Below are 27,048 nucleotides of genomic sequence, written 5' to 3'. Positions count from 1 at the left end.
TAATGGGGCAGAATTGGGTTGTAGGTGAAGACAGTGCGAGTTTCACTCAGTGGGGCAGAAGGGTGTTCGGTGGGGATAGGATGTGGCATTATGGCCAGAGCTACCAAATTTGGAACTGGGGAACCTGGTTCAGCCTTCATGCCTTGTCCATCAGACCACTCCTGAGGGAGCACCCATGATAGACCTTAGAAGGCCCCACTAGACCTTAGAAGCCCTGGTCTCTTAGCACCAGCAGGTGAACCCTACCGGTGGCCAGTTGGGTAAACTTGAAGCCCTGTCCACCACAATTCATACCGAAGTTCACCACCAGTCTGGCGGGCAGGTCTACAAAGCAGCACACCCTAGAGCAGCAGTGGCTTTGTCACGCAGTTGTTTTCCTGCAATAATAAAAGTCTCCCACACAACCCCCACGGTTTTTGACGCATTCATAGATTTACAAGGACTTGTAATCCTGGGAATGCGGCAAAATCTTGCGCTGCCCCAGAGGAGGCATAACTAGGAGAAATATCTTTATTTCTCCTTGCTTTTTCCTCTTTCAAACTGTGCTTTATTCTGCAGCCCACATAGAAAGATGAAAAAGCCTCTCAAGATTGTTTTTGTACAGGAAGGTGCCCCTTCCTGCGCAAAAACAATCCTGCATGCAAAGGAGGCACCCTTGCACCATGGGGCAAGTGTGCCTGCGTTGAAGCTAGGCTGTCGAAATGGCGCCAGTGCAGGGGGAAAAGACCGGAATGCACCATATTGGATAAATACGGCACATTCCCGCCCTTTCCCTGTGACGAAGGGCAGCGCAGCAAAGTAACTTGCTGTGCTGCCCTGCGCCACCATTCCCATAAATATGTCCTTAAGCTCACAAATAGTAAATTGACCACACTAATTATCTGTGTAAGAGCATGTATTGATAAACACAATGAGCCACTGACCTTTTTCTTGGACCTTGTTGAGTTGCCAAGCACAGCAGCAGATCTAATCTTAGATACCTTACTTGCATGCTTAGAGAGACACGGTTTTACTGATGAGTATTTAAAAAGTCATTTGGTTCAGCTTGTAACAGATGGTGCTTCCAATATGATAGGTAGGAAATCCGGTGTGGCAACTCTTCTGAAACTGAAATATCCACAGTTGAGTGTATGGCACTGTGCTAACCACAAGCTGGAGCTTGCTGTGGGTGATATTTGTAAAGAAGTCGCAGGCATTAATCAGCTCAAATTTTTTTTTGATAAACTATATACCACCTACCATGCCTCTCCGAAAAATCAGAGAGAGCTTGGGGAATGTGCTCTGGAGGTAGAAGTAAGACTTCTGGCAATTGGAAAGGTGCTAGATATACGTTGGGTGTCCTCAAGTGAAAGATCTGTGAGAGCTGTTTGGAATAACTACAAAGGACTTATTAAACATTTCATGGAATCTTCCGAAGACTCAACGAGGAGTGACATTGAGCAGAGGAAATATGCTGGTTTAAACCGTTTATTAACCTCCCTGGTGTTTGTTGAAAATATGGGCATTTTATATGATGCTCTCACAGAATTGGGTGACCTATCCAGAAGGCTGCAGCGGCGCGATATGACCATATATGAGGCCGATCGTTCAATACAGATGCAGATTTTAGTGTTTGAATCAATGGCTGATGCACCTGGGCCCTTTGTTTGCTACAACTGCGTTAGATGCTGCTGAACGGATGCAGTTTGCTGGTGTAGGACTGCAACAGAACAAAGGCTGTGTTAGCATCAATAGGGCACAGTTCTTTAGGAGCTTAGCAAATAACCTGCGAAAAAGGATGACAATGTCTAATGCATCAAATGTTTCTAGATGCACAACCACAAACAATGATGAAATAGAATACAAAGAGTTAGTACATAGAATGAAACTCCTACAACCAGTTTATTGGCCAGATCCAGTAGACATCTTATACGGTGAGGGAGAATTACAAAACCTTTGTAGCAGGTTGCATGTATTTGATACCAGGCAGTACATCCTTGGTTTCAGAGAGTACAAACAAAATAAAAATTGCATCTCTGAAAGCCTGAAACCATTAATGCACATTATAAACACCTTTTGTACCTCAACTGCTGAATGTGAACGGGGCTTTAGTGTAATGAATGATGTGCTCACACCACTGCGGAACAGAATATCAATCAATCGTCTGTCTTCTACAATGTTCATAAATATCGTGGGGCCACCTGTCATAGAATTTAAACCTGAATTTTATGTTCAGAAATGGTTAGAAAAAGGGAGGAGAAGTGCAGATGAAAGAAACTGCATGGCTTGGAGACAAATGGCTTATGATTCCACTTATAAGCGTATTTGGAATATTCTGTGATTGGAAACATGCCCCACATTGTAAATGAATTAAATATAAACAACTTATATATTAAACCTCAAATAAACATGTTTATTGATTCTTTGAATTAAATAACGTTATAAGCTGTAACTGGTCAGTGAAATGCCAAACGTTCAAAAATTGGTATGTTTTGCTATTTCTAGCCACACCTCCGACTCCGCCCACTAATTCAATCCTTGGGTTATTCCCGCCCCCTGAGTCTCCGCCCACAGTTCCCCTACTTTTTTCCCCCCACTTCGACCACTGCATAATCTGTGTACATTCGCTGTACCAGAAAGTGTGTGTTAGAGACAGTCTGTTTCTCGTTCACGCGCAGAGTCGGAGTATGACCTTTGATTGCAGAGGGTTAGAAATGTATATTAATTTAGGATGTCATTTGGAGGAATGTAGACCACGTGCAGCAGGATTAAGGTGAGAAGGTGTAGTAAAAGAGGGACGGAGAAAGCACCGAAGTCATCTTTGTTCCCTGCTTTGAATTACCTCACATTAATTATGATTGTGACGTTTGGAGGTTGAAGGTGATTTTTACTTGAATATACACTCAGAATTGACAGTTCTTATGCCTGTTCCCCACACCGGCATAGTGCAGACATTACCATTTCGCCAGGTCAAGCATTTGCTTCTCTGTTTCTCTGTTCTAGGCACTTCTACAATTATTGAATTTTTCTATTTTATATTTAATTTCCGAATATTTGACTTGCAGGAAACTGTTCCTTCGATTTTACTACATGAACCAGAGTTTTATATCCTGTTTTTTTTGGGCCACTCCAGTTGCTTTCTAAACAAGCGTGTCACAAAGGGGCGGGTCCCAAAGGAGGGGTGCTCTCTACTTGATTGGGCCATTTTCTTTTGCTTTACAGGCACTACTTTTGGCACATAGAGAGATTACGTAAATTGCTACTTAATGCAGAGAAGGTTATCTCTGAGGCAATAGCTTATGAGAGAATGTGATTGAGGAGATTTTATCCAGGTCCTAATCATTTTCATTGTGTAAAGCACTTTTGGTAATCTGTCTGTTTTTACCCTCTGGGGCTCAGTTAGAGACTGCATATTGTTTTGTCTGCAGCTCACTTTTATTGCAGCCTTCAGCTCTACTCACCCTGAGTTTTAGACAAGGGTGAATTTGCACAGAATTGACCTATAACAGTTAGTGGGATTGCACTTAAAAATGTGAGTACCGGGGAGGAGGAGCCAAGATGGCGACCGGAGCAGTCGCTTGAGCGCCCGGCTCCGTCGGCCCTTGGCCTCGGACTATCATCCTGATTCCTATCCTTGCCGATTTTCGAGGTGCAACGCGTGCGACGACGCGCTGACCGCGCCGCCGCTTTCCCGAAGTCTTAGCCCGCCCGGATGCCGGAGTTTTTGGTGCCTTTGTTCCCCGCCCTGGACCCTTGCTCTACTGTGGCCTCGGCCGACCCCCTGGAATCGTTGCAGTCACCGGACCCGCTGGTGCAAATCTGAGCCCGAGGTCCCGATCCCGCCTCACGCCACGCACGGTCGCCAGAAGAGCCGGGAGAGAGACGCCCGGACACCTCCTGTACCCTGCATCTGATGGGCTGGAGCCAGAGGGTAAGCCCCGGTGTGGCGGGTCTCCTACCCCGCTCTGTGGATCACGCTGTAGAAGGCTGCAGACCCCCTTCTTCTATGGTCTAGTTGGCTGCAAAGAGAGCCTGAGGGAGGGGAAGAGACTGCTGGCTTTCACCTGTTGCGGCGCAGACCTGTTGGGAATTGCCTCCTTGTCACGATCCCCCCCCTGGCCACGGTACCGTTCAACGGTAAAACATGGCGCTGATTGCCTGCTCGCTGCGGGGGGGTGATGCTCCGGTCTCGCCCGCTGCCCGCTTCGCCCTCCCTCTACCAGACTCCAGCTCCCCAGTGCCGTCCCGGATTGCGGCCGTTGGGGGGGCGCAGCTTCCGCTGACATACGGCTCCGTTCTGGCTGCCCTGCGGGACTTTCGTCTGCAATTGTGTGTCGGCTTGCAAACGCTGAGTGAGCGGTTCGACTCTACACTGTCTGCTGCGGGCCGTGAGCGCCCCGTTTGTGATCAACAAGACGTGAGTCTGCCAGTGCTGTGGTCCTCCTGCGGGGAAGCAACGACTGGGTATAACGGTGCTACACTGGTGTCTGCATTTGGCTTTCCCGGCGCTCAGGATCAATCGCTCTCCTGCTCAATGGCAGATACTTTGTTTCCCCGGTCATTGCCGCCTGCTTTGTTGTTGCCTGCCTCACCGTGCCTGCAGGAGTTTCCAGCTGAACTACACCTGGCGACCTCGAGGAACTGTTCACGGTGGCCTACGACTCCTTTTATGTGGAACTCATGTACTTTACAAGCCAGGTCTGGATTTTATATGGTGTGCAAGGGGACCTCAATAGATGATCGGCGGCCATTTTGTGACTCTACTTCTCCATCTTCTCCCAAGTGGCCATATTGTCTTTGTCTGTTCGGGATGCGGGGCATTCACGAGGGGGCGGGTCTAATCGTACGCCCGCGATCGGGCCAGGGCTAGATTACTTTCTATCATCATGGCTTCACGGCCGGGCTGGACTGGGACTGGAATTGTCTACTTATGTTGCGCGCACTCGTCGCGATCTGTCTGCCTTCATTTCCGTGGTGTTACATGCTATCTTCCCACGACCGCCTTTGGGTGTAGTGGGGTTTCAGTGTGTGGAGGCTTGGTTGGCCGGTGGTGTCGGGCGCTCCTGAGGATACGTGGGCTCCTCCCCGCCTCCTTTCTTCTTTCTTCTCTTAGTTTCTTTACTCTATTCCTACTTTCTCTCTCGTCTATATTTCGGGTTCATTGGGCGACAGGCACTATGCTGGGGGGGGGGTAGGCCATAGCCTCCGCATTGGTGTAGGGTGGGGGGGTAATTTACTGTTTCTTTTTTAGTTCTATGGGCCTCTTTCTTTCATGTCTCTGCGCTATACTTGTTTCGATTCGGGGTCCGGGTGTGGGGTGGATTGAGTGGGGGCGGCTTTTAGGGGGTGCGTATTTACTACTGTGATGATCCTGTTATCTAATTGCATCGCCTTACTGTATGATATTTTCTATGGCTGTTTTAATGATGCTGCTGCTCTCCAGTGTATGAAGCCGACTTGCGGACTCGAATCTCCTTGTTTCTATCCTTTACTGACTTTTTTCCCGATAAAATTTTTTTTTGAAAACCTTAAAATTAACCTTCACTTCTCCTTCCCCCGGTGTCAAGGCTCCCTCCAGTGTATGAATCCTGAATCGTTGCTAATCTTGACCTTGACGCACAGGGGATGTATTGTTTGTCTCTGTGCTCAACCGTATTGTGGCCGGCCTGATGGTTGTAGGCCCGTATTTGTTCTTTTACTATGCACAAATAAAGGTTTTTAAAAAAAAAAAAAAAAAAAAAAAAAAAAATGTGAGTACCTTCCAAATATTCATGGGCACTTCTACTGGAACTTTAGCAGTAATACTCAGACCAGGACCCAGCAGACAATGCAATCTGGTCGAGGTGAGGTATTTGCAGAAAAGCACACATTTAAAAACAAAGGGACATACTTACAAGCCCCTAACAGCATTGGAGCGTCACTTTTTCTGACGCTCCGATGGTGTTGCTCTCAACCCCATAGTTACAAGGTGGCGTTAAGCCACTTAATGTGGCTTAACGCCACCTTATAAGTATGCCCCTTTCCACAGCTGTCTGCTGCGACTAAGGGACGGGCAATGGGTGTTTCAGTGGGCGTTCCGCCATAACACCCATTGCTTTTTGACACTGCTCCATATTTACAAGGTTGGGGCAGCACCAAAAACTAAGACCAGGAAATACCTGGTCTAAGGATGGCGATACGAGGAGACACTATTAATTTCTCTTTGTATTTTGCTCTTTCTATGGGTGCTGCATATTCTGCAGCACACATAGAAAAAGCAAATCGTCTTTAAAGATTGTTTATGTGCAGGAAGGTATCCCTTCCTGCACATAAACAATCACCCCTGCAGGGCAGGCACACATGCAACGTGGTGCAAGGGTGCTGGCGCTATTGCAAGGCAGCTTTTTTAGCGCCAGCACTAGGGGAAGCGCAAGGGTGCACCATATTTTGTAAATACGGCATCGCCCTACATTTAAAAATGTCAGACCCCAGCGTTAGCAATTTTGGAGTAACACCGCGCTCCAACATTTTATTGTGAATATCCCCCAAAGCATGCCCTGTGAGGAAGAGCAGTCCTCAGCAGGGCTCTGTGTCTTTTTAGAAACTTTTTTTCATACCCTGATCGAGATGGCATGCCTAACACAGCAATTCAGTGTTTAAAAAACACAAAATAAAAGTGCTATGCTCTGCGCAAAAAGCCCTCCTGGTGGCAATGATGTTTTACCATCTTGCCCTCCCAAGATGTTCATTTTTGAAGTGGATGACACAATTTATCACTTTTCCTCGGTCTGATTGTCCATTGCATTGTCATAGTGCTCTTTGATATACCAAATGATAAGCTGTATATAAATTCCCGATCATACCCATGTCCAGTAACGAGGATGTGTATAAGAAGGTACAGAGAAGCCGCAGTAGTACCATTTTGCAATAACGAAGCATGTTGAGCCTCATTGTCTTTAATAAAATCATGATTCTCTATACAATACATTTGTGAGAATCGACATTTTATAGCAAGACAGGACGCTAGCATTATGCATATTCAAAGCCAACTAAAACTTTTTTTGCATCATGCTCAACAGGTTTGAAATAAAACTTCTTGAAAACCTCAGCATTTGAACAATCAGCCGCTTTAAAGATGTAATTTAAACTTCCTTCATTCAAATATGCCTTAGTAGCCATCGCAACCCTTACAGAATGTGCTGTAAAAGCATTCAAGTTCACACCTGCCTCCTTCATAACTGACCTTACCCATCTAGCAATAGTTGCTGCTGAAACCGCCTTATAAGGCTTATCATATACGAAATCAGTAAGTGATCAACACCATCGGCTCTATACTCCAAAACCCTGATCTCATATTCCTTCAAACACTTGACTGTCCAAAGCTTCGGGTACGCATCCAACAAAGGATAAAAAACTGACTTTGACACTGTCTTAGTTCTCCTCCAAATCTTAAACATCACTCCTTGACATTGATAAAACCTAGAACTAACATCCACTGCCTTTAAATCTGACACTCTCTCGATTGAAACCAAACATAGCAAAAGTGCCAACTTCCACGTTCATTTTCTCAGATACCTATTTGCAGGCTATCCTTCAAACAACTTAAATATCAAATTTACATCCCAAACCGAACAATACTTAGCTTTAGGAGGTCTCTTTAACAAAATACCCTTCATCTGACTCCACTGGGCTCTTTCCTATCGATACACCCTAGATTATGGTGTGGCCAGCTGAAATTGCTCACCTATAACAATTAATAGTCCTGTATGACAGTCCTTTCTCAAACAGTTCTGCTAAAAAATTTGATACCATCATCACATCAGCCTCCACGGGATCCAAATCCCTTTCCAGGCACCAACGTAACCATACTGACCATGCACCCCTACATCTCTTTCGAATCCCAGGTACCAACGACTCCTTGAGTAATGCTGAAGCTGTTCCCGAAAGGCCTGAGAATCTTTTGGAACCCCTGATATTCCAAACTAGTTGGTTGAGCGAACCTTTCCCCACCAAAGGATGATCTATCCCTTCCTGTCCAACAACATTCCACTGTAAGCCCTTATTAAAAATGGCTTCTCCATCACCATCTCCAATATTGAAGAGAACCATGACTGCGAAATCCAAAATGGAGTCACCAACACTATCCATGTGACCTGCCTCCGTACTTGTATCAACACCCTCTGAATCATTGCAAACAGGGGAAAAGCATACCCCCTCCTCTCCTTCCAACTCTGAGTGAAAGCATCTACCGCTAAGGCCCCTGGATCCGGTCTCCAACTGAAGTAATATCCAACTGAAATGCCAGTCTGGAAGCAAACAGATCTATGTCCAGGGGACCCAAAAGAATATGAATCTCCTGAAAAATCTTCCTGTCTAGCATCCAGTCGCTGTAATCTATCAAATTTCTTGAATACCAATCAGCTACCGTGTTCTGTTGCCCCGGTAGATATTGAGCCTGAAGAGCAATTCTGTGTTCCAAATTTCCAAAATTCCCAAATATCCTGTGCAATTTCTGTCAATCTCCTTGAACTGCTTCCGCCTAACTTGTTTATATGGGTGACTGCTGTGAAATTGTAAATTTTCACAGGGACAGAATTCCCTTGGAACTGAGACCTGAAAGTTTGTAAAGCAAAACTCCCTACCTTCATTTCCAAATCATTTATATGTTCAATCTGTTCCATCCTGTTCCAAACTCCACCTGTTTCTTAATTCAAACATGTTGCTCCCGGGGAACAACCTTTACAACGCAACTTTTACAACGCACTACACTTACAACGCAATTTTTACAACGCAACATCCACTACAACGCATTCCATTACATCGCATGACACTACAACGCATTTTTAAAAACTACCTTTACAACGCATTCCATTACATCGCATACTACCTTTACAACGCATACCATTACAACGCATAATATTACACTACACTATCCAACACTTACCCTACTGTTGCACCCCCTGGAGTTAGAATAGTAATTTTTACCCCTATACTATCCAACACTTACCCTACTGTTGCACCCCCTGGAGTTAGAATAGTAATTTTTACCCCTATACTATCCAACACTTACCCTACTGTTGCACCCCCTGGAGTTAGAATAGCAATTTTTACCCCTATACTATCCAACATTTACCCTACTGTTGCACCCCCTGGAGTTAGAATAGCAATTTTTACCCCTATACTATCCAACACTTACCCTACTGTTGCACCCCCTGGAGTTAGAATAGTAATTTTTACCCCTATACTATCCAACACTTACCCTACTGTTGCACCCCCTGGAGTTAGAATAGTAATTTTTACCCCTATACTATCCAACACTTACCCTACTGTTGCACCCCCTGGAGTAAGAATAGTAATTTTTACCCCTATACTATCCAACACTTACCCTACTGTTGCACCCCCTGGAGTTAGAATAGTAATTTTTACCCCTATACTATCCAACACTTACCCTACTATTGCACCCCCTGGAGTTAGAATAGTAATTTTTACCCCTATACTATCCAACACTTACCCTACTGTTGCACCCCCTGGAGTAAGAATAGTAATTTTTACCCCTATACTATCCAACACTTACCCTACTCTTGCACCCCCTGGAGTTAGAATAGTAATTTTTACCCCTATACTATCCAATACTTACCTTAAATGCAATGTAATATTATGCGTTGTAATTGTATGCGTTGTAAAGGTGGTATGCGATGTAATGGAATGCGTTGTAAAGGTAGTTTTTAAAAATGCGTTGTAGTGTCATGCGATGTAATGGAATGCGTTGTAGTGGATGTTGCGTTGTAAAAATTGCGTTGTAAGTGCATGCGTTGTAAAAGTATGCGTTGTAACATCATACATCCGTTGCTCCCCAACCAAAGTTGCTCACATCTGTTTCCAACACAAAATCCGGTGTCATACCAAAAATTGCTCGCCCATTCCAGGCTTCCAGATTTTCCAACCACCTAACAAGCTCTCTCCTCGCTTCTTCCAACATTGGTACACAATCTCCATAAAATAAACCAATTGCCAGACCCAAAGTCTTTAATTGTTGCAAAGCTCTGTAATGCAAAGGCCCAGAAAACACAGCTTGTACCGAGGAAGATAAAGACTTATAACCCTTGCTAACTCTCTCAAACTTATCATCTGTTTCCTCAAATTTCTGGTAACAACAAATGACCTTTGACTGTATCCACTACAAATCCTAAAATAGATTTCTCTACATTTATCAGAAACCCCAAAGATTGCAACAGCTCTTTGACAGTCTCTAATTGTGACCACTGTCACATCCTGATTCATAATTAGCAGATAGTCTGCATAAACAATCATCCAAATTCCTCTTTCTCTCAAAAAACCAACAACTGATCTCATCACTTTTGTAAAACACCATGGGGCTGAAGACAACCTGAATGGAAGACAAACAAACTGATAGACATGTCCTTCCCACATGAATTGGAGATATCTCTGACTGTTTTCGGACATTGGAATTGTGAAATATGCATCTTTCAGATCTAACTTCACTAACCAATCTAAATCCTGTAAATCATCTCTCAACAGATGAATGCCCTCCATCTTGAAATGCCTGTAAATCACATAATACCTTAGGTCCCTTAAATTGATCACTGGTCTCCATCCCTTGCCTTTCTTTTTTATAAGAAATAACATACTCACGAAACGTACTTGGTCTTCTCCTACTTCCACTGTCGCCCCCTTGCGAAGCATACTCTCTATTTCTTCCTTCACTATGTTTTTTTGTTGTTCGTTTAACCTCAACTCTCTTGGTTCCTGTATTTGCACTGGCTCTGAATTTAACTCTATTTCGTAACCTGCTACAGCCTCCAACACCCATGGGTCGTTTGTTATCACCTTCCATTCTTTCACAAAACATTTTAACGTGCCTCCCACCTTTCCTTTGATAAAACCAGTACAAATCCTCCTATTCTTACCTACCTGATGCTTGAGCAAAGGATTGTCATCATCCTCTTGCGCCTCTAGCTCTGACTCTCCTTCCTCTTTGAGGGAACAATCCGTATTGACTCTTGTGAATCCTCTGTTACTATTAAACTGGGACCTTTAAAAACTCCGGCCGGGAGGTTGCCCTCTCCTCCTAGCCCTACCATGAAAAAATATTTACTCCACTAAAAATATTCCTCATATTGAGCTGTGCTTTATCTAAAGCAGTAAAAGTATGCACGTACGTTCTCAAGGCCTTGATTAAGAACTCACCAAGGAGCAGGCCTTCAGGATCTTCACTTGTTTCCTTTCGTACAAAGTCTCCAGGTTTAGGATTTATTCTAAACAATACTGCCTTTCGCCTTTCGGCAATCAGCCCAGCATTTGCAATCCCTAAAAAGCAAATTCCTTCCTGGCACCAGCCCGTCAACAAATTAATATCCAAATCCGTACCTTTAAGGTACGCCTCTTCAACCATCTCGAACATTCTTGCAATAGGACCTAAGGTATCCAACGGCTTGTCCTCACATTGCTTTATGACTCCTCTAGACACTTTCTAGGGTCCCTTCCTAACTTGAACATGTAAGTAATTAAATCTGGTTCCAGATTTGGAGTCCTTTTCTCCAATCACAGGGCGCGAACATTCTGCTCTCATAAGATTAAGTTCACCCTTCTCCAGTGGTCTCCTTAACCAATGCCTAATATAATCTGACACATGATTCATAGGCCACCAATCAGATGCCCGGGGGTGACGTACATCTTTAGGGTCAAACAAATTTGAACCAAAAGGATCAACCACCATTTTCTCTCCCCTCAACTTGCAATTCTCACTTCCAATATCATCCTCCATATTGTCTTTATAATCTAAATCTAAAATATATTTAACCAAGTCAGTATAATCTGAAGGGTAATCCTGCTCGTCCTTGCTGTTGCCATGAACACCCACTCTCTGTGAGCCACTTGGGACTCCATTTCTTTCAAGCATGTATTCCACATGCTTTCTTTTGCTCTTACATTTACATCCTTGGCCTCTATGAATCCTTTCTTCATTTTCTGATCCTAAAAAAATACTCTTCCTCCTCATTATCACAAGGTCTCTTCATACCTGAAATGGCAGTCTTCACAGTCTCTTGAATGAGGTTCTTGATCTCCTCAGATAAAATGTTCTTAACAAAGGTCGCTGACTCTCCAACATTCACCTCTTCCTCAGACATTTTACCCAAATGCTATCAATTGAAAAACACTAGTAACTGTTTCCACTCCTCCACCACAGCTGATCTAATCCTAACACCTGCACCTTCCGATATTTGAAACATTAAAAAGGTAGCCTAGTAATGCTTTGATTGTTAAAAAAGAAAGGCCATCAACTGTGGAAACAAACCTGGGCACGTCACCCAATCATGTCCAATCCAAAATGGCGGCCGCAACCATTATCTTGGGTCCTTTTATCCCATCTTTCTTTTACTTTTCTATCCTTTGTTTATTTATTTATTTATTTATTGTAAAGCACTCAAACTATTCAAAGTATCTTACAAAGCTCTAAAAAGCCGACCTTTCTTAATGATTCTCCCTCTACCGTACGTTACGACGTACGTCATGCGCATTGGTTGATCCCAAAATGGCAGACTGCACGCAGGCAAGCAGTGAGCTCCCTGTCACGGAGCTCTTGTCTCTAAAATGGCCGGCCGCACCGCAATCCAGGCTTGAGCCACCATGCTCGCAGGCAGCGGTCTGAAGCTGCGCGCCAGCAAAAGTATGCGCCGACTTTAAAACAAAACTACAGTTTTGCTTTACTGGCTAAACCCCATAAAAGTTCCTAAACCCAGCTTCATCAACATGCACTCACTATGTGTTTTAAACACACATTTACTTTGCTATTTCTATTTTTATAAAACAAATAACGTTATATAAAAAGCATAATATAATTTAAAAAAACACAACAAATCAACAAAGATTTAACCCATAAATTGGACTCGTTTCCACAAAACAAACTTCATACATAAATACCTTTAAATTAATTATTAATTAAATAATCAAAGAGTACTTATCTGCCCAAGAAGCAGCAAACAAAAGAGGAAGAAGATGGCGGACGTCAGTACCTTATGGGACATTAGTGTTCTTTTTAATTGTTTGGTGTTAAGGTTCTATTCTAAAGTTCTTTAAAGTGCTATTAAGAACTGGGGAATAAAAGTATTATGCATAATGCTAGCCTCCTGTCTTGCCTTAAAATCCTGATCATATCCATGTGCAACAATGACGTGTGGTGTTAATGCAGCATGCAGAGTTTTGATAATAGCTGTGTTTAAAAATGCATTGTACTTTTTTTTTATTACAGTCTTGTTAACCTTTAGGGGCTCTCTGAAGAAGTCCTACTTTAGACCAGGCTTCATAGTCAAACATTGTTGACTAAATAGGTATTAATGTATGATAACAGGGTCTGTTGAGCACTATTTCAGCAGAGTACCCCTCAGTCTGTGTTATATGTAAGAAGTTGGTGATTTCCCTAATGTATGGGTGTTTCATAGATCACGAATCCCTTCATCCGCTTCATTTTACTGTCATATTAGTCATCCAAATAAATTGTGAGATGTCAAACATTTAGAGGTGTTTCTTAGTTCGTTCTTTGCATTGCCGATGAGTATATCTCTTTATAAATGTGTATCCTTTTTTTCCTTTTCATATTCAGTGCACGTAGTGGTGCGAGGTACCCAAAATGTCAATACCCTTCTACCAGAAGAAACTTGAGCACTATGACCGCGCTTATCGTGCCACGGAGCTCAAGTCTACCATGAGCCACTATCAGAAAGAAGAGAAACGCAGTTCTTCAGCTCACAGCAGTCACGGGTAGGAAATAGTTCACTTTTTTCTCTATGAGTTGTGTAGATACGTTGTCTGCCTTTCTAAGGTCTCTTGTCCAGCAGATACCAACACATTTAAGATTGTTTGTAGCTCAGATATATTTGTTTAATGCGCTGGAAGCAGCTAGTGTTGTTGAGGAGGTACTTAAATCATTTAAACAATGATAGTTGTTTATTAACAATACACATGAGGAAGCTAAGAGTAGGAGTCTAAAAAGAATAAGGGACCACCTTCTTTCTGATTAATAAGTTTGCGGAATCCATCCACAGTCCTTTGGCTGTTGCCTACATGTTCTTGTCAGGCGTGTATCAAGTTAGTATTTCATGTAAGTGTTGTGCCAGAGCAGGTGAGAATATGCTGAAGGTTGGGGCCTCACTAGTTTATTTTACAGCCACAATAACCAGACAGAAGACAGCATTCTGAAATTCTTATTACCAGGACAAGATTTATCCACTGGCTAAGTGTACACTTTAAAATAATTCTCTACACCCACAGCATGATATCCAGTCTTAGGGGCCAATCTATACCCTGAGGCATCAGATGCCAGTGATTTCAAATTTTTAATAAAGGAACATGTGGGCTTAGTCTTCAAAGGTTCTGTGGTATCTCATTTTGGATGTTAGCTACTTGAGTCTCTAAAGATCATAGAGAAATATCATTTTTTAGAAGATCGTTTAAACCTTAGAACTTTTAGGTGTGCATCCACTGATGGGGTGATAGTTGGACTGGTTTCATGGGAAATAAAATAACTTGCTAGCCTTTGAGACACGGTGCTGTGTCAGCTCAAAATCTAACCACTCTTTTGTGTTATCGGCAGTCTGAAGAATGACAATGACAAAGAGAGTGCATCATAAGGATCTAGCCTTGATTTAATATTCCACATTTTTGATAATATACCCATTATTACAAGGCATACTGGAAGATGCTGGCGTTCTAGGCTGCTTTTATTTGGGATGAAGACACATGTTACAGTCTCAAGAAATACCCATGTTTATGCCAACCATGTCAAGGTTAGATCTGAAAAAGGTTTCCAAACAATGAACGATTGAAGGGTCGAGTTTGACTTTCAGCAGAAGCTGAGTGTCCTAAGCATTTACCTGTATTTTGATTGGAAGGTTACAAGAGGAAGGCCGAAATGAACCTCAACAGCGATAGAGGCCATACTTAGGGGATCCTAAAGGCAAGTACAGTCTGTGCCTTCTGAATTTGATCCATCCTTGCTTACTATAAAGAAATTCATGAATCATCATAGAGTCCTGTCCTCAGCACTGCTGACTGTGGCCATCATGTCCAACAAGACAACTGGTCCACACTGTCATTGGCTGCAGGCAGGTTTTGGAAGGCCACATTTCTTCTATCCATCATCGATGGCAGTGGCGCTCAGATGTCACTCAGAAAAGAACTGGACTAGTAGCCTTCCAGTGTATTTTGTTTTTGTTGCACCAGAAAAGCCTGCAGCTGGAGATCCAGCATTTTCCAGTACCTCTGCTTGAATAGGTCTATTGGTGAGGGGTGTCAAACTGAGCAGAACAGTTTGGTGATGCTTGGATTCATAGGTCTTGATTGACTCGGGCTGAAGAGAATCTGCCCCACATAAACAATACCATTCTAACTCAATATGGTGATTAGATGTCTGTGTGTCAACGCACCAAACACTCACTATGTATGACCTTCTGCTTCTTAGCCTCCCATATATCAGCCATGCACCATTAGGGGCTATCTTGTTCCAAGATTGCTATGCGGTTAGTTGAAGATCTGGTGCAGTGATTTGCATGTAGTCTGAAGATCACAGGTTCCAGTCATGATGGGACTTAGCCGTACTCTGAGGCCCCCAGTAAGTGAGATGACCCCAATTTCGTTGACCAACAGTTGCAGTTCTAAACCCAGGAGACAAGCTTACCTTCCTGGAGATAGAAAGCACACTTTCTGAACTCAGAGACACTGTCCCCTTCTTTTTCAGGTTACCAGGAACACTGATTTTCGTTTGCCATTGCTTTGCTTTTCTATTTAACACTTGGGTTGCAGATTTGTAGCGTGCACTATCACCCTGGAGGGTATCCTGGCGCTGAGCAGGTGTGAGCATTGGCAAAACTAGGGCTTAATGAGACTACTCGAAAAGCCAGGTCTTCAGGTTCTTGTAAAATTCAAGGAGTTAGGAGAGGCCTGTTCTGGTAGCACCAGGTCGTTTTATGCTTTAAGGTTTATGTAGAAGGCTTGACCGCCAGAACTTGTGTGCTGTATGCGTGGGATGTGCGCAAATAGGAGTCTGGCCAAGTGGAGGTGTCTGGGAGGTTTGTGAAAGCAGATGCAATTGTTAAGATGTGCTGGGCCAATGTTAGGTAGTGCCTTGAAAGTGTGGGTGAGGAGTTTGAATTGTGCTTGTTTATGTATTGGGAGCCAGTGGAGCTCATCAAGATGTGTTGTGATGTGAGTGCAGCGCAGGAGGTTGAGAGGGATTCTGGTCACTAAGTTCAGAATGGTCTGCACCTTTTTGATGTGTTTTTTGTTGATCTCGGCAACCTGGCATAGAGGATGTTTCCTTAGTCAAGCTTGCTTGTGACAAGGGTGTGCATGACAGTTTTATGGGTGCTGATTGGGAGCCACTTGAAAATCTTCCTCAACATCTTCAGGCTATAAAATCATGAGGCTGTGATTCTCTTGACTTGCACTCTCATGTCAAGTTTGCTGTTGATGACGATGAAGTGCTCTTCCTGATGCTCTGTCCAGAGTCATGCAGATGTCATCCAGGGCAGAGATAAGGGCAGTTTCCATGCTGTTGGGTCTGCAGTCAGACTAAGTGGTGTCGAGGAGTTGGTGGTCATTGAGGTATTTGTTGAGGCATCTGTTGATGATTATCTTTAAGATCTTGGGAGATTGGTCTGTAGATGATGAGCTTTGGAGGGTCTGTGGAGGGTTTTTTCAGTAAAGGGAGGAACTCTGGGAATGTCTCTGAAGAGGTGGAGGCATTCAAAATGGATGTGAACATGGACTTATGGTTTGCAGTCCTCTGGAATAGGCGTGGTGGAGGCATGGGGCCAATGGGGCCCTTTAGTGGATGGGCTTCATGGTGGTTTCTTCTGCGCTGATTACAGGTCATATGGTTAGCATTGGTTCTCTGGATAAGATTGGGAGGCTTTGGCGAGGTCTGTCGGGTCCGGTTGCAGGTTGAAGTTGCTGTAAATGGCTGTGATGTTGTTGCTGAAGAATTGAGGGAGATTGTTGCAGAGGTCCTATCAGTGGGTGATCAAGTTATCAACTTACAACAAAGTAACCCTGTCAGGCAGATTGTAAGCCTCCTTTTTGCTGTGTATTGATGGCATTCGACTGGTGGTCGAAACGATTTGTTTGTTTATGCACCCTGCCGATACCCATGATGTTTCCTTGTCTGCGTTGATGTGGCACTATGCTTTTGTTTTGCCGGATTGTGCCAGTGTTTGTGATCTTGAACAGTATATGGTGTGCATAGCCATGACACTTAGTTTATTACCTCATTGTATTTTGCATCCTTGTCATATTTATTTATTTATTTAGGAGATTTGTAGAGCGCATGGCTGCCCGAGAGCGTCCCAGCGCTGACAGAGTCCACCAAGATCTCCAAGAAGGGGCCGGAGGGAGCGAGGGATCAAGGGAACAGCCATGTCTTCAGGGATTTGCGGAACGTTAAAAGATTAGGTTGAGCCCGGAGGGCCGGTGGAAGAGTGTTCCACAGCTTGGATGCCTGGACTGAGAATTGTCGACCTCCGGAACGAGATCTTTGGAACTTGGGTATCTTGGTCAGGTGGGCATTGGTAGAGCGTAGTGTTCTGGTTGTCGTGTGAGGGGATACGAGATTTTTGAGGACCGGGGGTGCTTTTCCGTGCAGAATTTTATGAGTTAGGCACATGGCCTTGAAATGCACCCTCTGTTCCACCGGGAGCCAATGCAGTTCTTTAAGTGCAGGCTTAGCAGAGCAGCGTTTTTTGGTGCCAGTGAGGATTCTGGCAGCCGCATTTTGCACCACCTGAAGTTTAGAGATGACTTTCTTTGGGGATCCTAGATATAAGGCATTGCCGTAGTCCAGTCTGGACAGTACAAGGCCCTGGATGACCAGTTTCCTGGACTGGAATGGAAGGAGTGGAAGAATTTTGCGAATGGATCGGAGCAAGCCACAGCAAGTTCCTGCGGTTTTTTCGGCCTGGGTACTGAGAGTGAGTTTATCGTCTAACCAAATCCCCAGACTTTTAATCTCAGTTTTGGGGGTTGGTGGTGGGCCCATACTGGGCGGCCATAGAGATTCCGAGCGGAAAAGGGACTGGTTGCCTAGTACCATAAGCTCCGTTTTTTCCCCGTTGAGCTTTAAATGGGAGTTGCTCATCCAGCTGACTATGTTCTCCAGGCAGGAATACAGATCGATGGAAGGGGGTTCTGACTGGCTCAGAGAAACGACCAGCTGTGTGTCGTCCGCGTAGGTCAGGAGTTTAATGCCGTAGGGGACGACGATTTGTTCTAGGGGTGCCATGTATACGTTGAAGAGTGTCGGGCTCAGAGAGGAGCCCTGAGGCACTCCACAACGTATCGGGGTTTCCCTAGAAATACAATCTCCGTCTGCTACCTGAAAGGAGCGGTTGTGGAGAAAGGATTTTAGCCACTTAAGGGCTGTCCCGGTGATGGCAAGGTTTCCTAGGCGTTGGGCAAGAATGTTGTGGTTGACGGTGTCGAATGCTGCACTGAGGTCCAGGAGGATCACTGCCACTGATCCTCCTGCATCGATGACTTTCCTGGATTCTTCGACTACCGCCACCATTGCTGTTTCTGTCCCTTGGCCTGGGCGGAAGCCAGTTTGAGAGACTTTTAGCAGCTCGTTGGATTCCAGATAGTGTGAAAGCTGGGAGTTTATGTGTTTTTCCGCCAGTTTACTGATGCCTGGAAGTAGAGATATAGGTCTGAAATTGGCCAGATTGTCCGGGTCAAGGTTAGGTTCCAATACCTTCAAATGTATTTATATATTTCTGAGTTATTTTAAAATGTGCATCCATCATGGGTCCTTAGCTGTCAGAGCCGAAACTGTGACTAGTTACTCATAAGCAAATAAACAGAAACAGAGAACGGTGGGCAAGCAAAGCAGGCAGGGAGTTCTTTCACGCTGGACTTTATGCAGCGCTGCCAACTGAGCGTATGAACGTGTTGTAGCTGGTAAAGGTCAGAGTTGCTGCTGTGAGTGATGCTACTGGCACTAGAAGAGCTCGTGCGCACTCAAACTCGTGCTTGCAGATCATGGTCATTTTCAAGGGCACCATACAGTGGGGATGGTTAGTAAAGCAAACAATTGTTTGCCTCACTTCAGTAATAGAAGGGATTAACCCCTTCAGTGCCACGCCCTTTCCCCCTCCTGTGCCGGGCGTTGCACTAGTGGGTGGGGTTCATGACGAGATAGTCTCGTCATGGGCACAGCGCAACCGTGCTCCATGACAAGACTATCTCGTCATGGGCACTGAAGAGGTTAATGGAAGAACGCATAACATCTGCGAAACCCTGTCTTTATTGACGCGACCCATATCTAAAAAACAAACAAACTGTGCAATGGAGGGAATACTGCTCATCTGCCTACTTGACTGAAATGGACATCCATCACCTTGTTGTTGCAGGTGATGTCCCCTGCTCACTGTGCCTTAATACTCAAACTACACACAATGGACGAGCCCCAAAACCAGTCTGGGGTTGCTTGTGGTCCCTGCTGGAGGGTTACTCACCTGGCAGTTTGGGACAGAGTATTCCCATGAGAAGCAGGGTCAGTACTGATTTGCATAAGGTGGGGCCTTTGTCTAGAATGTCATGGAGGGTGAAGAACGATGGAATGGAATGCAGCCCCAAGCAGTAGCTGAGATTAATTCAAGCATTCAATCCATCACCTTGTTGTCATCATATATTTCACCAGACCCAAAAATGCCAATATTTAGTTAAAAACACAATGGAAACAAGCATAAAGGTGAATGTTTTTACTCAAATTATCACAAAAACAATCTTAAAAAACAAATTTTACACAGATGAGGGCATGGCAAACTGTGAAAGAAGATGGCAGCTAGGCTCTGAGCTCCAGCTGCGTCTGCACACATAGTAAGCAACCCTGAGTATGAATCGCACCCGCCGGGGCTGAAAATAGGACACCGCTGTTGCCAGAGCCCCTAATTCACTGGCGGGCGAGAAACAGGGGAATTGCCCTGATTGAGTCTGAGACGCAAGGCGTCAAAGATGACGACCACAGACCACCGAGAATTGCTGCCTATGTGTGTGTCCCAGCACCCCTAAAGGGAACCTCCCCCCCGCTCCTGAAGCTGCCCGACGACCCCACCATCCCACTGGGGGACCTTGCTGGTGCCCTGACCACAAGGTAGGCAGTGGCTGATCACCATTGGAGGCGAGAGGAGGGAGGAGCTGGACTCTCTGTGAGACCCCCCAGAATGAGGAGCCCTTCCGGTCCTAATGTTTGGTAGGAACACTTAACACATCGGTCTACACAAAATTGCTTGCAATTGCACTGAGGTGCTGACAAACAACGGTGCGGAAAACTGGTCAAGACCCCTAAATGTCCGACACTTCCACTGGTAGGACTCCCCATGGTCCGAGGGATACATCACTGCCCGGTAGCTGGCTGAGTGGAAGGGGGCTGGAATGCTCACCATAGGGGACTGTTATATGAAAAGCGCACTGCACAGTTTCACAGACCGGACGAGTTAGGAGGGCCTGCAGGGCTCCCATTCCTGACATATGGGAAACTCGTGAGCATGATACTTGCCATTTCAGGCAAAGGGCGGACAAAACCTCAATTAGACGATACCCTCCAGCTTTTGCTCACGTTTGGAAGTGAGAGGAACCTGGTCACCTGGTTTTCCAAGACTATCATTTCAATGGCAATTGCACCTATGAATAGGGCCCAGATGTACTTGGAGGATACATTAGGACAAGAACTGATGACCAGGGAATGGAAACGACCCTACAGCACACACTACATGTTTCCAGAAATACCAGGTTCAAATATACCCAACTCAACTACCTCCACGGCACATATCTTACAACATACAGACGTCATAACAGGCACGATAGACAAGACATGCCCCTGATGCTCCATGACTGATGCAGGATTCATGCACATAGTTTAGGACTTCCCGACTATCTCTACCTACTGGCGTCAAGTGACACTAGAATTGGCAGAGGAAGGAGACATTTATAAAGTGGGCCACAATTGAAGGGTATGCCCTGACAATGGAAGAGCAATGGGGCCTAAGGCATAAATCTATTGCTGACGACTGGGCAATCCTTATTGCCAACCTTACTGGGCGAAAGGTAGAGACACCAAAATCACATTACCCCATGTCAAATACTACGCGGACCACCAATATACACACACCGTAAGAAGTAGATTCACTGAACAAGACTACCAGATGGGGAAGTGTGTAGATCTTGCGAGACATGAAGGAGGGGCCTCGGACTAATGAGATAAAGGGGTACCGGCTGGGAAGGGCGAGTTCCTAAGTTTTTGTTATTCCAACTTACAATCACCAAACTCCTGCTCTGAATCTTGACCCGACACACTTGGTCAAAAAAGATGTTGTTGCTGGAAATGACATGGATTGAACATGACTTGTGAAGGACTTTACAAGTCAAAAATGACGCACCATGAAAGGCTTCAATATTGCGTGTGTCACGAGCAATCGAAAAAAGGAGTATTTGTATAATGCGATTCTTTAAACATTTTTTAAGTTTCCACAGATGACACAAACCCATCAAAATACAACTATCAGGGCACAACACTGCAAAGTGCCACTCACTGTGTTGCACTACTCAATCATATTAAGCAAGAAAGAAGGGGAGGAAAAGGTGACGATCATGTATCTAGGTACAATATCAATCACAATATTTGTGTTAGGCATCCACTTCATACTGCCAGGATGATATAAAGTCGACATCCAGAGCTAGGAGATTAATAGGCAACCTTCCTCTGGTCTGTGACTTGAAATTCCTTTTATACAGCGAAAATATATGCATCATATGTGATAATGAATAAAAGTAATTGAACAAATAATCCAAGAAAAACACAACCCTGGTGTTTAATATATAATGTCAAGACAAGTAATTGCCAAATAAAATACCGTTAATTACCACCTAGTGCCAGACCTAAAAACCGCATGGCATTCACTACAGTGAAATGTATCTATTGACTAATTTAAATCCATACATACAATGGCATCTATTAATTCACGTCTACATGTAATCAGAGTGCTCCAATATTATATAAACAGCAGTGGTGACTCAGACAGGGTATTGTAGCTAGGCCTGAGTGGTGAACTCTGCTCTGTTCGCAGAGTTTGTTGAGTTTTCCGCACTCCGCGGAGCACGCAGAATTCTGAAAAACTCCATTCCGCGGAGCAGAGTTTTTTCCTTTCTCACCAAAATTAAGTTGTTGAGCGAGGAAATCCAGTGCTAGATCACCGCCCAGCAAGATTTCCCAACCTGGGCAGTCGCGGATGGTCTTTACTGCTCGTGTTTAGAAACCTTCCCTTCATGTTGAGTAAGCTGCTGCTCGAGTAGAATATCTACTAGAGTGACAGAAAGAAGCAATGCCTTCGGGGGCGGCGCATGGTGCTGTTCGCGCTGATTTTCCAGCGCGGGACAAAGACTCGGTGCTAAAAATCAGTGCGAACGGCGCGACCAAACGCTCTCCGCCACTTGCAGAACTCGGCATAGAGCGGCAGAGTTTTTTGGTCACTTCGCGGAATTCCACATAGCGGAACTCTCCTCCCAGACTTAATTGTAGCCTTACCCATCATTCATAGTGACTAACCTCATTGGCTACATAACATTCTATACTGGAAGTAAATCATATGTATTATTTAAGAAGGATTTATCAGGTTTTAAATATAAGTTCTCTTCCATTCTGTAGTCGCAAATTCCCTGAAGTGTGTTTTGGAAAAAAAAGGCCTGCTTTGATGGCTGACCTCTCACAGGCTTAGGGCCCAATTTATATGTTGGTGGTATGAATATTCTGTTGCAATGGAGTATACATTCCACAAACAGGAAGGTTCACCTACCCAATTTAAAATGCGGGCAGACCTTCGGTTTGGCTATAGCGGTAACCACTTGGTCACCGCCATTGCCAAACCTCTCCAACTGCCCAACGTAGTAAGGGCCATGGAAGAAATGGCTACATGTCCGCCCACCCAATCAGGATAGGTGGACATGTAGTCATTTTCTTTCCTGTCCGTCACAGCCAGGCAAACCCTAGTGGTGAGGGACAGTAAAAATCAAATAATGCTTCCCCCACCATTGGAGATGACTCAAATGGCGAGGAGAGCATTACTTTTTTTACTTTACAAAAGAAAAGCCATTTGGGGATTTTCTTTTTGAAAATAGAAAAAGAATACCGCTTGGTGCCGAGTTACATCATGCTAATACAGCCCTGCACCAGTGGATTGCATTCACAGGAACTACCCTGATGGCGGTTTCTGCTAATGCTTTATAAATGACCGCCAGGTTGGCAATCATTTATAGATTTGGAGGTTGGGACCTCCACCAGGGTGATGGTGGTATTTACTCCATCACCCTGGTGCAACAGAGGCCCAACTGCCAAAATATAAACGAGTTCCTTAATCCCTTAGAAGCAATGCATCCTCTGCCACAGCTGGTCCCCTCCTCTTAGAGCCTAGGCAACAGAACGTGGATTACTCCTTTTACAATATGAAGGGCAGATTCAAAGACCAGTGAGGGACAACTGTGACTCAATTTGGCCCCTTCCAGAATGAGCTCATTCATTCTGGCTTCTCTTCATGGAATACTCCATTAATAAACAACAATCTTTACTAATTACATTTGTCCAGCTGGAGGATTCCTTTCTACTCATCACAAAGTCACCATCCGTGCTGCGTCCATCCATTTTTATCACATGCAGCATACTGTGTCACTCAGTCTCCCCATCTAATAAAACACATCTCGATCAATATTTTTACTTAACAGGAAACCCCTTCCTTCCACCCATAAGCCTTGCCTATGCTTTCTCCAGTGTTTTCTTGCTAGCTGTGTTACTAGTTGAGTTTTGCCTTCATGTATGAAGTGACTTATTTTTAAGGTCTCTGGAATCTTCTCTATTTATGTAGATATGCATGTGGAGCCCACACGCACGCTGTATGAAATAGGATGATGCAGAGTGTGAAAAAGAGGGAGGAGAGCCGATGCAGAAGGGTGTGTTTACAGCCAAGGGGTGTAGAATTTCAGAGGAATACAGGATGAGGTTCAGTAAGTGTGAATGGGCCTGAGGGTGTAAGTGGCTTGCAACAGTGGGAGGAAGTGTGGTGGAGGGTACATTCATAGATATGTTCTTTAGTAAGGGAATCCTAAAGTGAGTAGACACCTGAAATTAATTGGACAGTACAAAGAGGATCATTTGAAGTTTGGTGGAAAACATGAGTCACTGTATATTGGAGGTGCACCCACCCACCCAGCCAAATTCACAGATTCTTCATCCCTTTTAGCGTTGGAGGTACCATAGGCTTTCCACAGGCAGAGCCTCACATGGCACTGCCCGTAGAAAGCCTTTGGTTCCCCCAACCTATCTGCCACAGTGCAGCCAGGTCTTAGTGATAGTCAATCCCCTTACGTAGTGTAGGCGACTGTCACAAGATTTCTCTGCCCGGGGCCACCATGCAAGGTATGGCAGTACTGGGCAGGGATATCATTTGATGATCCCAGTACACAGACAGAAAGATCTGTGTGTCTGGGCCATTATCTTTTTATTTTTCAAAAACATGCTTTTGGAAAACAAAAAACGTAGCTAAATTGACTAAAACCACACGGTGTTACTGTTACCCAATTTAATAGTACGGTCTCATCTGCTTTATGAAGGAAAAACTTTCAATATAACAACACCTACTGTTATCCATTTTAATAGTACATCTCATTCGCTTTAGTGTGTTAACTTATGGAGACCAGTGGTGCGAGGTACCCAGAACGTCCTTACCCTTCTACCAGAAGAAACATAAGCACTATGACCGAGCTTATCGCAATGCGGAGTTGAAGTCTACTATGAGCCACTACCAGAAAGAAGAGAAACGCAGTTCTTCAGCTCACAGCAGTCACGGGTAGGAAAAGCTAACTTTTTTCTTTGTAATTTGTGTAGAGATCATGTCTGGCTTTCTAACATCTTTTGGTCAACAGTCACATAAAACATTTAAGTATGTTAGCAGCTCAGGGGCGTTGCTTGGGGGGCCAAGATGGTGGTCAAGCCTTCAGGAAGATCCCATCGCCCGAGAATGATCCGTCACAATTCTACCTGACAACGACATCCCTCCCGAACTTCTGGGGTGCCAGGTAAGCCCTTACTGCCCCAGTCCGGAGGCCACCAGAAAGCTGGTGGGGAGGATCCCTATTCTGGCGATAGCCCACTACATGATGGGCGGGCGAGGCCCGGGGCTCGGCAGTGGCTGAATTGTGGATTGCTGCACCCGGAGTGGGCCCGGATGTGAGAGACGGCCCTGAGAGCATGTGCCTGCGGAGCGGTGGAGGCCGTCCCCCTTTGGTGATTCGTGGCAGGGGGCCTCCCGGCACGACAGAGTTGACTGCCGCAGAGCCTGGTGAAGCCATGCTGAGGAGAGGTGATGGTGCAGCGGAGAGCACAGGAGGCCGCAGGCGGAGGCCACCTGTTTCCTGTCTGGGCAAAGGATCTTGTGCTTCCTCCTCTTCTTTAACCCTTTTTCCCCTTTCCCCTGGCTCCAGCTAAACCGCATATGACCTTGAGTGCAGACGATTGAGTGGGCCAGAGGGAGCACAGCGCGGCGGGCCTGTTGAACTCGGCCCTCCGGACCTGCACTGCCTGCAACAGAGTGGATCTAGCTGGTGGTGAGCTAAGGCATAAGACGCAGACAGCGACACTGGCAGGTGGTGAGACATGGTATTGCCAGTTATTGAGGCAGAAGGGGGGAATTGACCCCAGCTCACCTGGATCGTGTGGGGCTGGGGGTTTATCTCCCCCTCTTCTTGGGTCTTGGGGAGTCTTGACTGGGCCTTAAACTTGTGGTGCTCCTGACTTGCGCCGGTGCCTGCAGTAACTGTGATAGCTGCTAGAAGTTTGTGTGGGAACCCCAGGTGTGTGACCGGGGTGGAGGTGGGCTGTCACTGAGCTGTTGCCCTGGAGTTGGGGGCTCTGGTGAGGGGGAGCCTGGACTGATGGCCTGAGCACCTGGTTCCTGCCTCCCCTGGGGCCCCCTCCCCTCTTCTTTGCATTCCGTTGTCTTTTGACCTGCTCTCTGGAGCCTGCGTGGCTTGGGGTCCTTGCCTTTTTCCCATAGCCGCCTTGGGCCCTTCCCCTGGAGGGGGTCTTGCTTCCTACTTATCTGCTTCTCCGGATCCTGACTGTGGAGGATGGGGAGGGGGAAGGTGCCACAGCAAACACCATCATAAATGAAGATGGACCAATATATGGTCCCGATGACTGCACCCCCGCGAGCAGGGAGAGGGCTCGACTTATCAGATGCATGCCTTGAGGCGGCAAGGGGCTCCGCACCTGGGTGTGGTCCTTAAGGCCATACAGGACTCCCAGGATGCCGTAGAAAGGAAAGTAGATGGCCTATGAGTGGATCTCGCCCTACTGTGCCTGGACCTACGCAATGTGGTGGAAAGGACCACAGAGGTCAAAAACTTCGTCTCCTCTGCTGAGGATGAAATCTTTTCCCTCAAGAGTCAGATGTCCAAGCTGAGTGCCTCGGTGTCCTCCCTGATGGATAGAGCAGAGCAAGCTGAAAATAGGTCTAGAGGCAATAATGATCGACTTATTGGCCTGCCCGAGTCTGTGGAGCAGAGAGGCCGAGCCAGAGTGTTGGAGGGCTGGTTCAAGCAGTGGATGCTGGAAAATAAACTGTCCCCCTTCTTTGTCAATGAACAAGCTCATCACTGCTTGGTGCCAAGTCCCTCGCCAGGGGCTTTCCCATGGGTTGTGATCCCGTGGCTGCTAAACTTTAAAGACCGAGATACAGTACTCCAAGAGGCATGCACCCATCCTGATCTGCAATTTGACGATGCTAGGATTCTGGTATTTCTGCACTACACACAAAGGTGGTGCAGCAGCAGCGGCTCTCCTTTGCTGAAGTGAAGCAAAAGCTCCGGGCCTTAGACCTCAGCTATATGCTCTTGTTTCCTGCCTTAAGGTCTTCTTTCAGTCTTGCACCTTTTTCTTTGATACACTGGAGCAGGCCTGGGAGTGGGCGACAGAGTGCCGGTTGCTGCAACACCCCCCCCTGAACAACACCAAGTGGGGGGTACAAAGGAGCGCAC

General features: G+C 45.4%; 1 protein-coding gene across 4 annotated transcripts in view; it reads left to right on the top strand.

Annotated features, from left to right (window-relative positions):
• MYOM1 (myomesin 1) overlaps positions 1 to 27,048 on the top strand; it is a 709,264-nt gene that overhangs the window by 56,656 nt on the left and 625,560 nt on the right. For 2 of the 4 annotated variants that reach the window (XM_085605828.1, XM_085605829.1), the window contains exons 2-3: positions 13,580 to 13,737; positions 24,690 to 24,860. In XM_085605828.1, the coding sequence (XP_085461954.1) occupies positions 13,607 to 13,737; positions 24,690 to 24,860 (302 nt within the window). In that variant the 5' untranslated portion in view covers positions 13,580 to 13,606. The remainder of the gene's footprint in view (positions 1 to 13,579; positions 13,738 to 24,689; positions 24,861 to 27,048) is intronic. The other 2 variants (XM_085605831.1, XM_085605830.1) reach the window with 1 other exon arrangement.

The sequence above is a fragment of the Triturus cristatus genome, chromosome 5_1 (assembly GCF_964204655.1).
Source record: "Triturus cristatus chromosome 5_1, aTriCri1.1, whole genome shotgun sequence".
Taxonomy (NCBI): domain Eukaryota; kingdom Metazoa; phylum Chordata; class Amphibia; order Caudata; family Salamandridae; genus Triturus; species Triturus cristatus.
The sequence above is the reverse complement of the archived record's forward strand: the minus strand, read 5'-3'. Positions and strand labels throughout refer to the sequence as shown.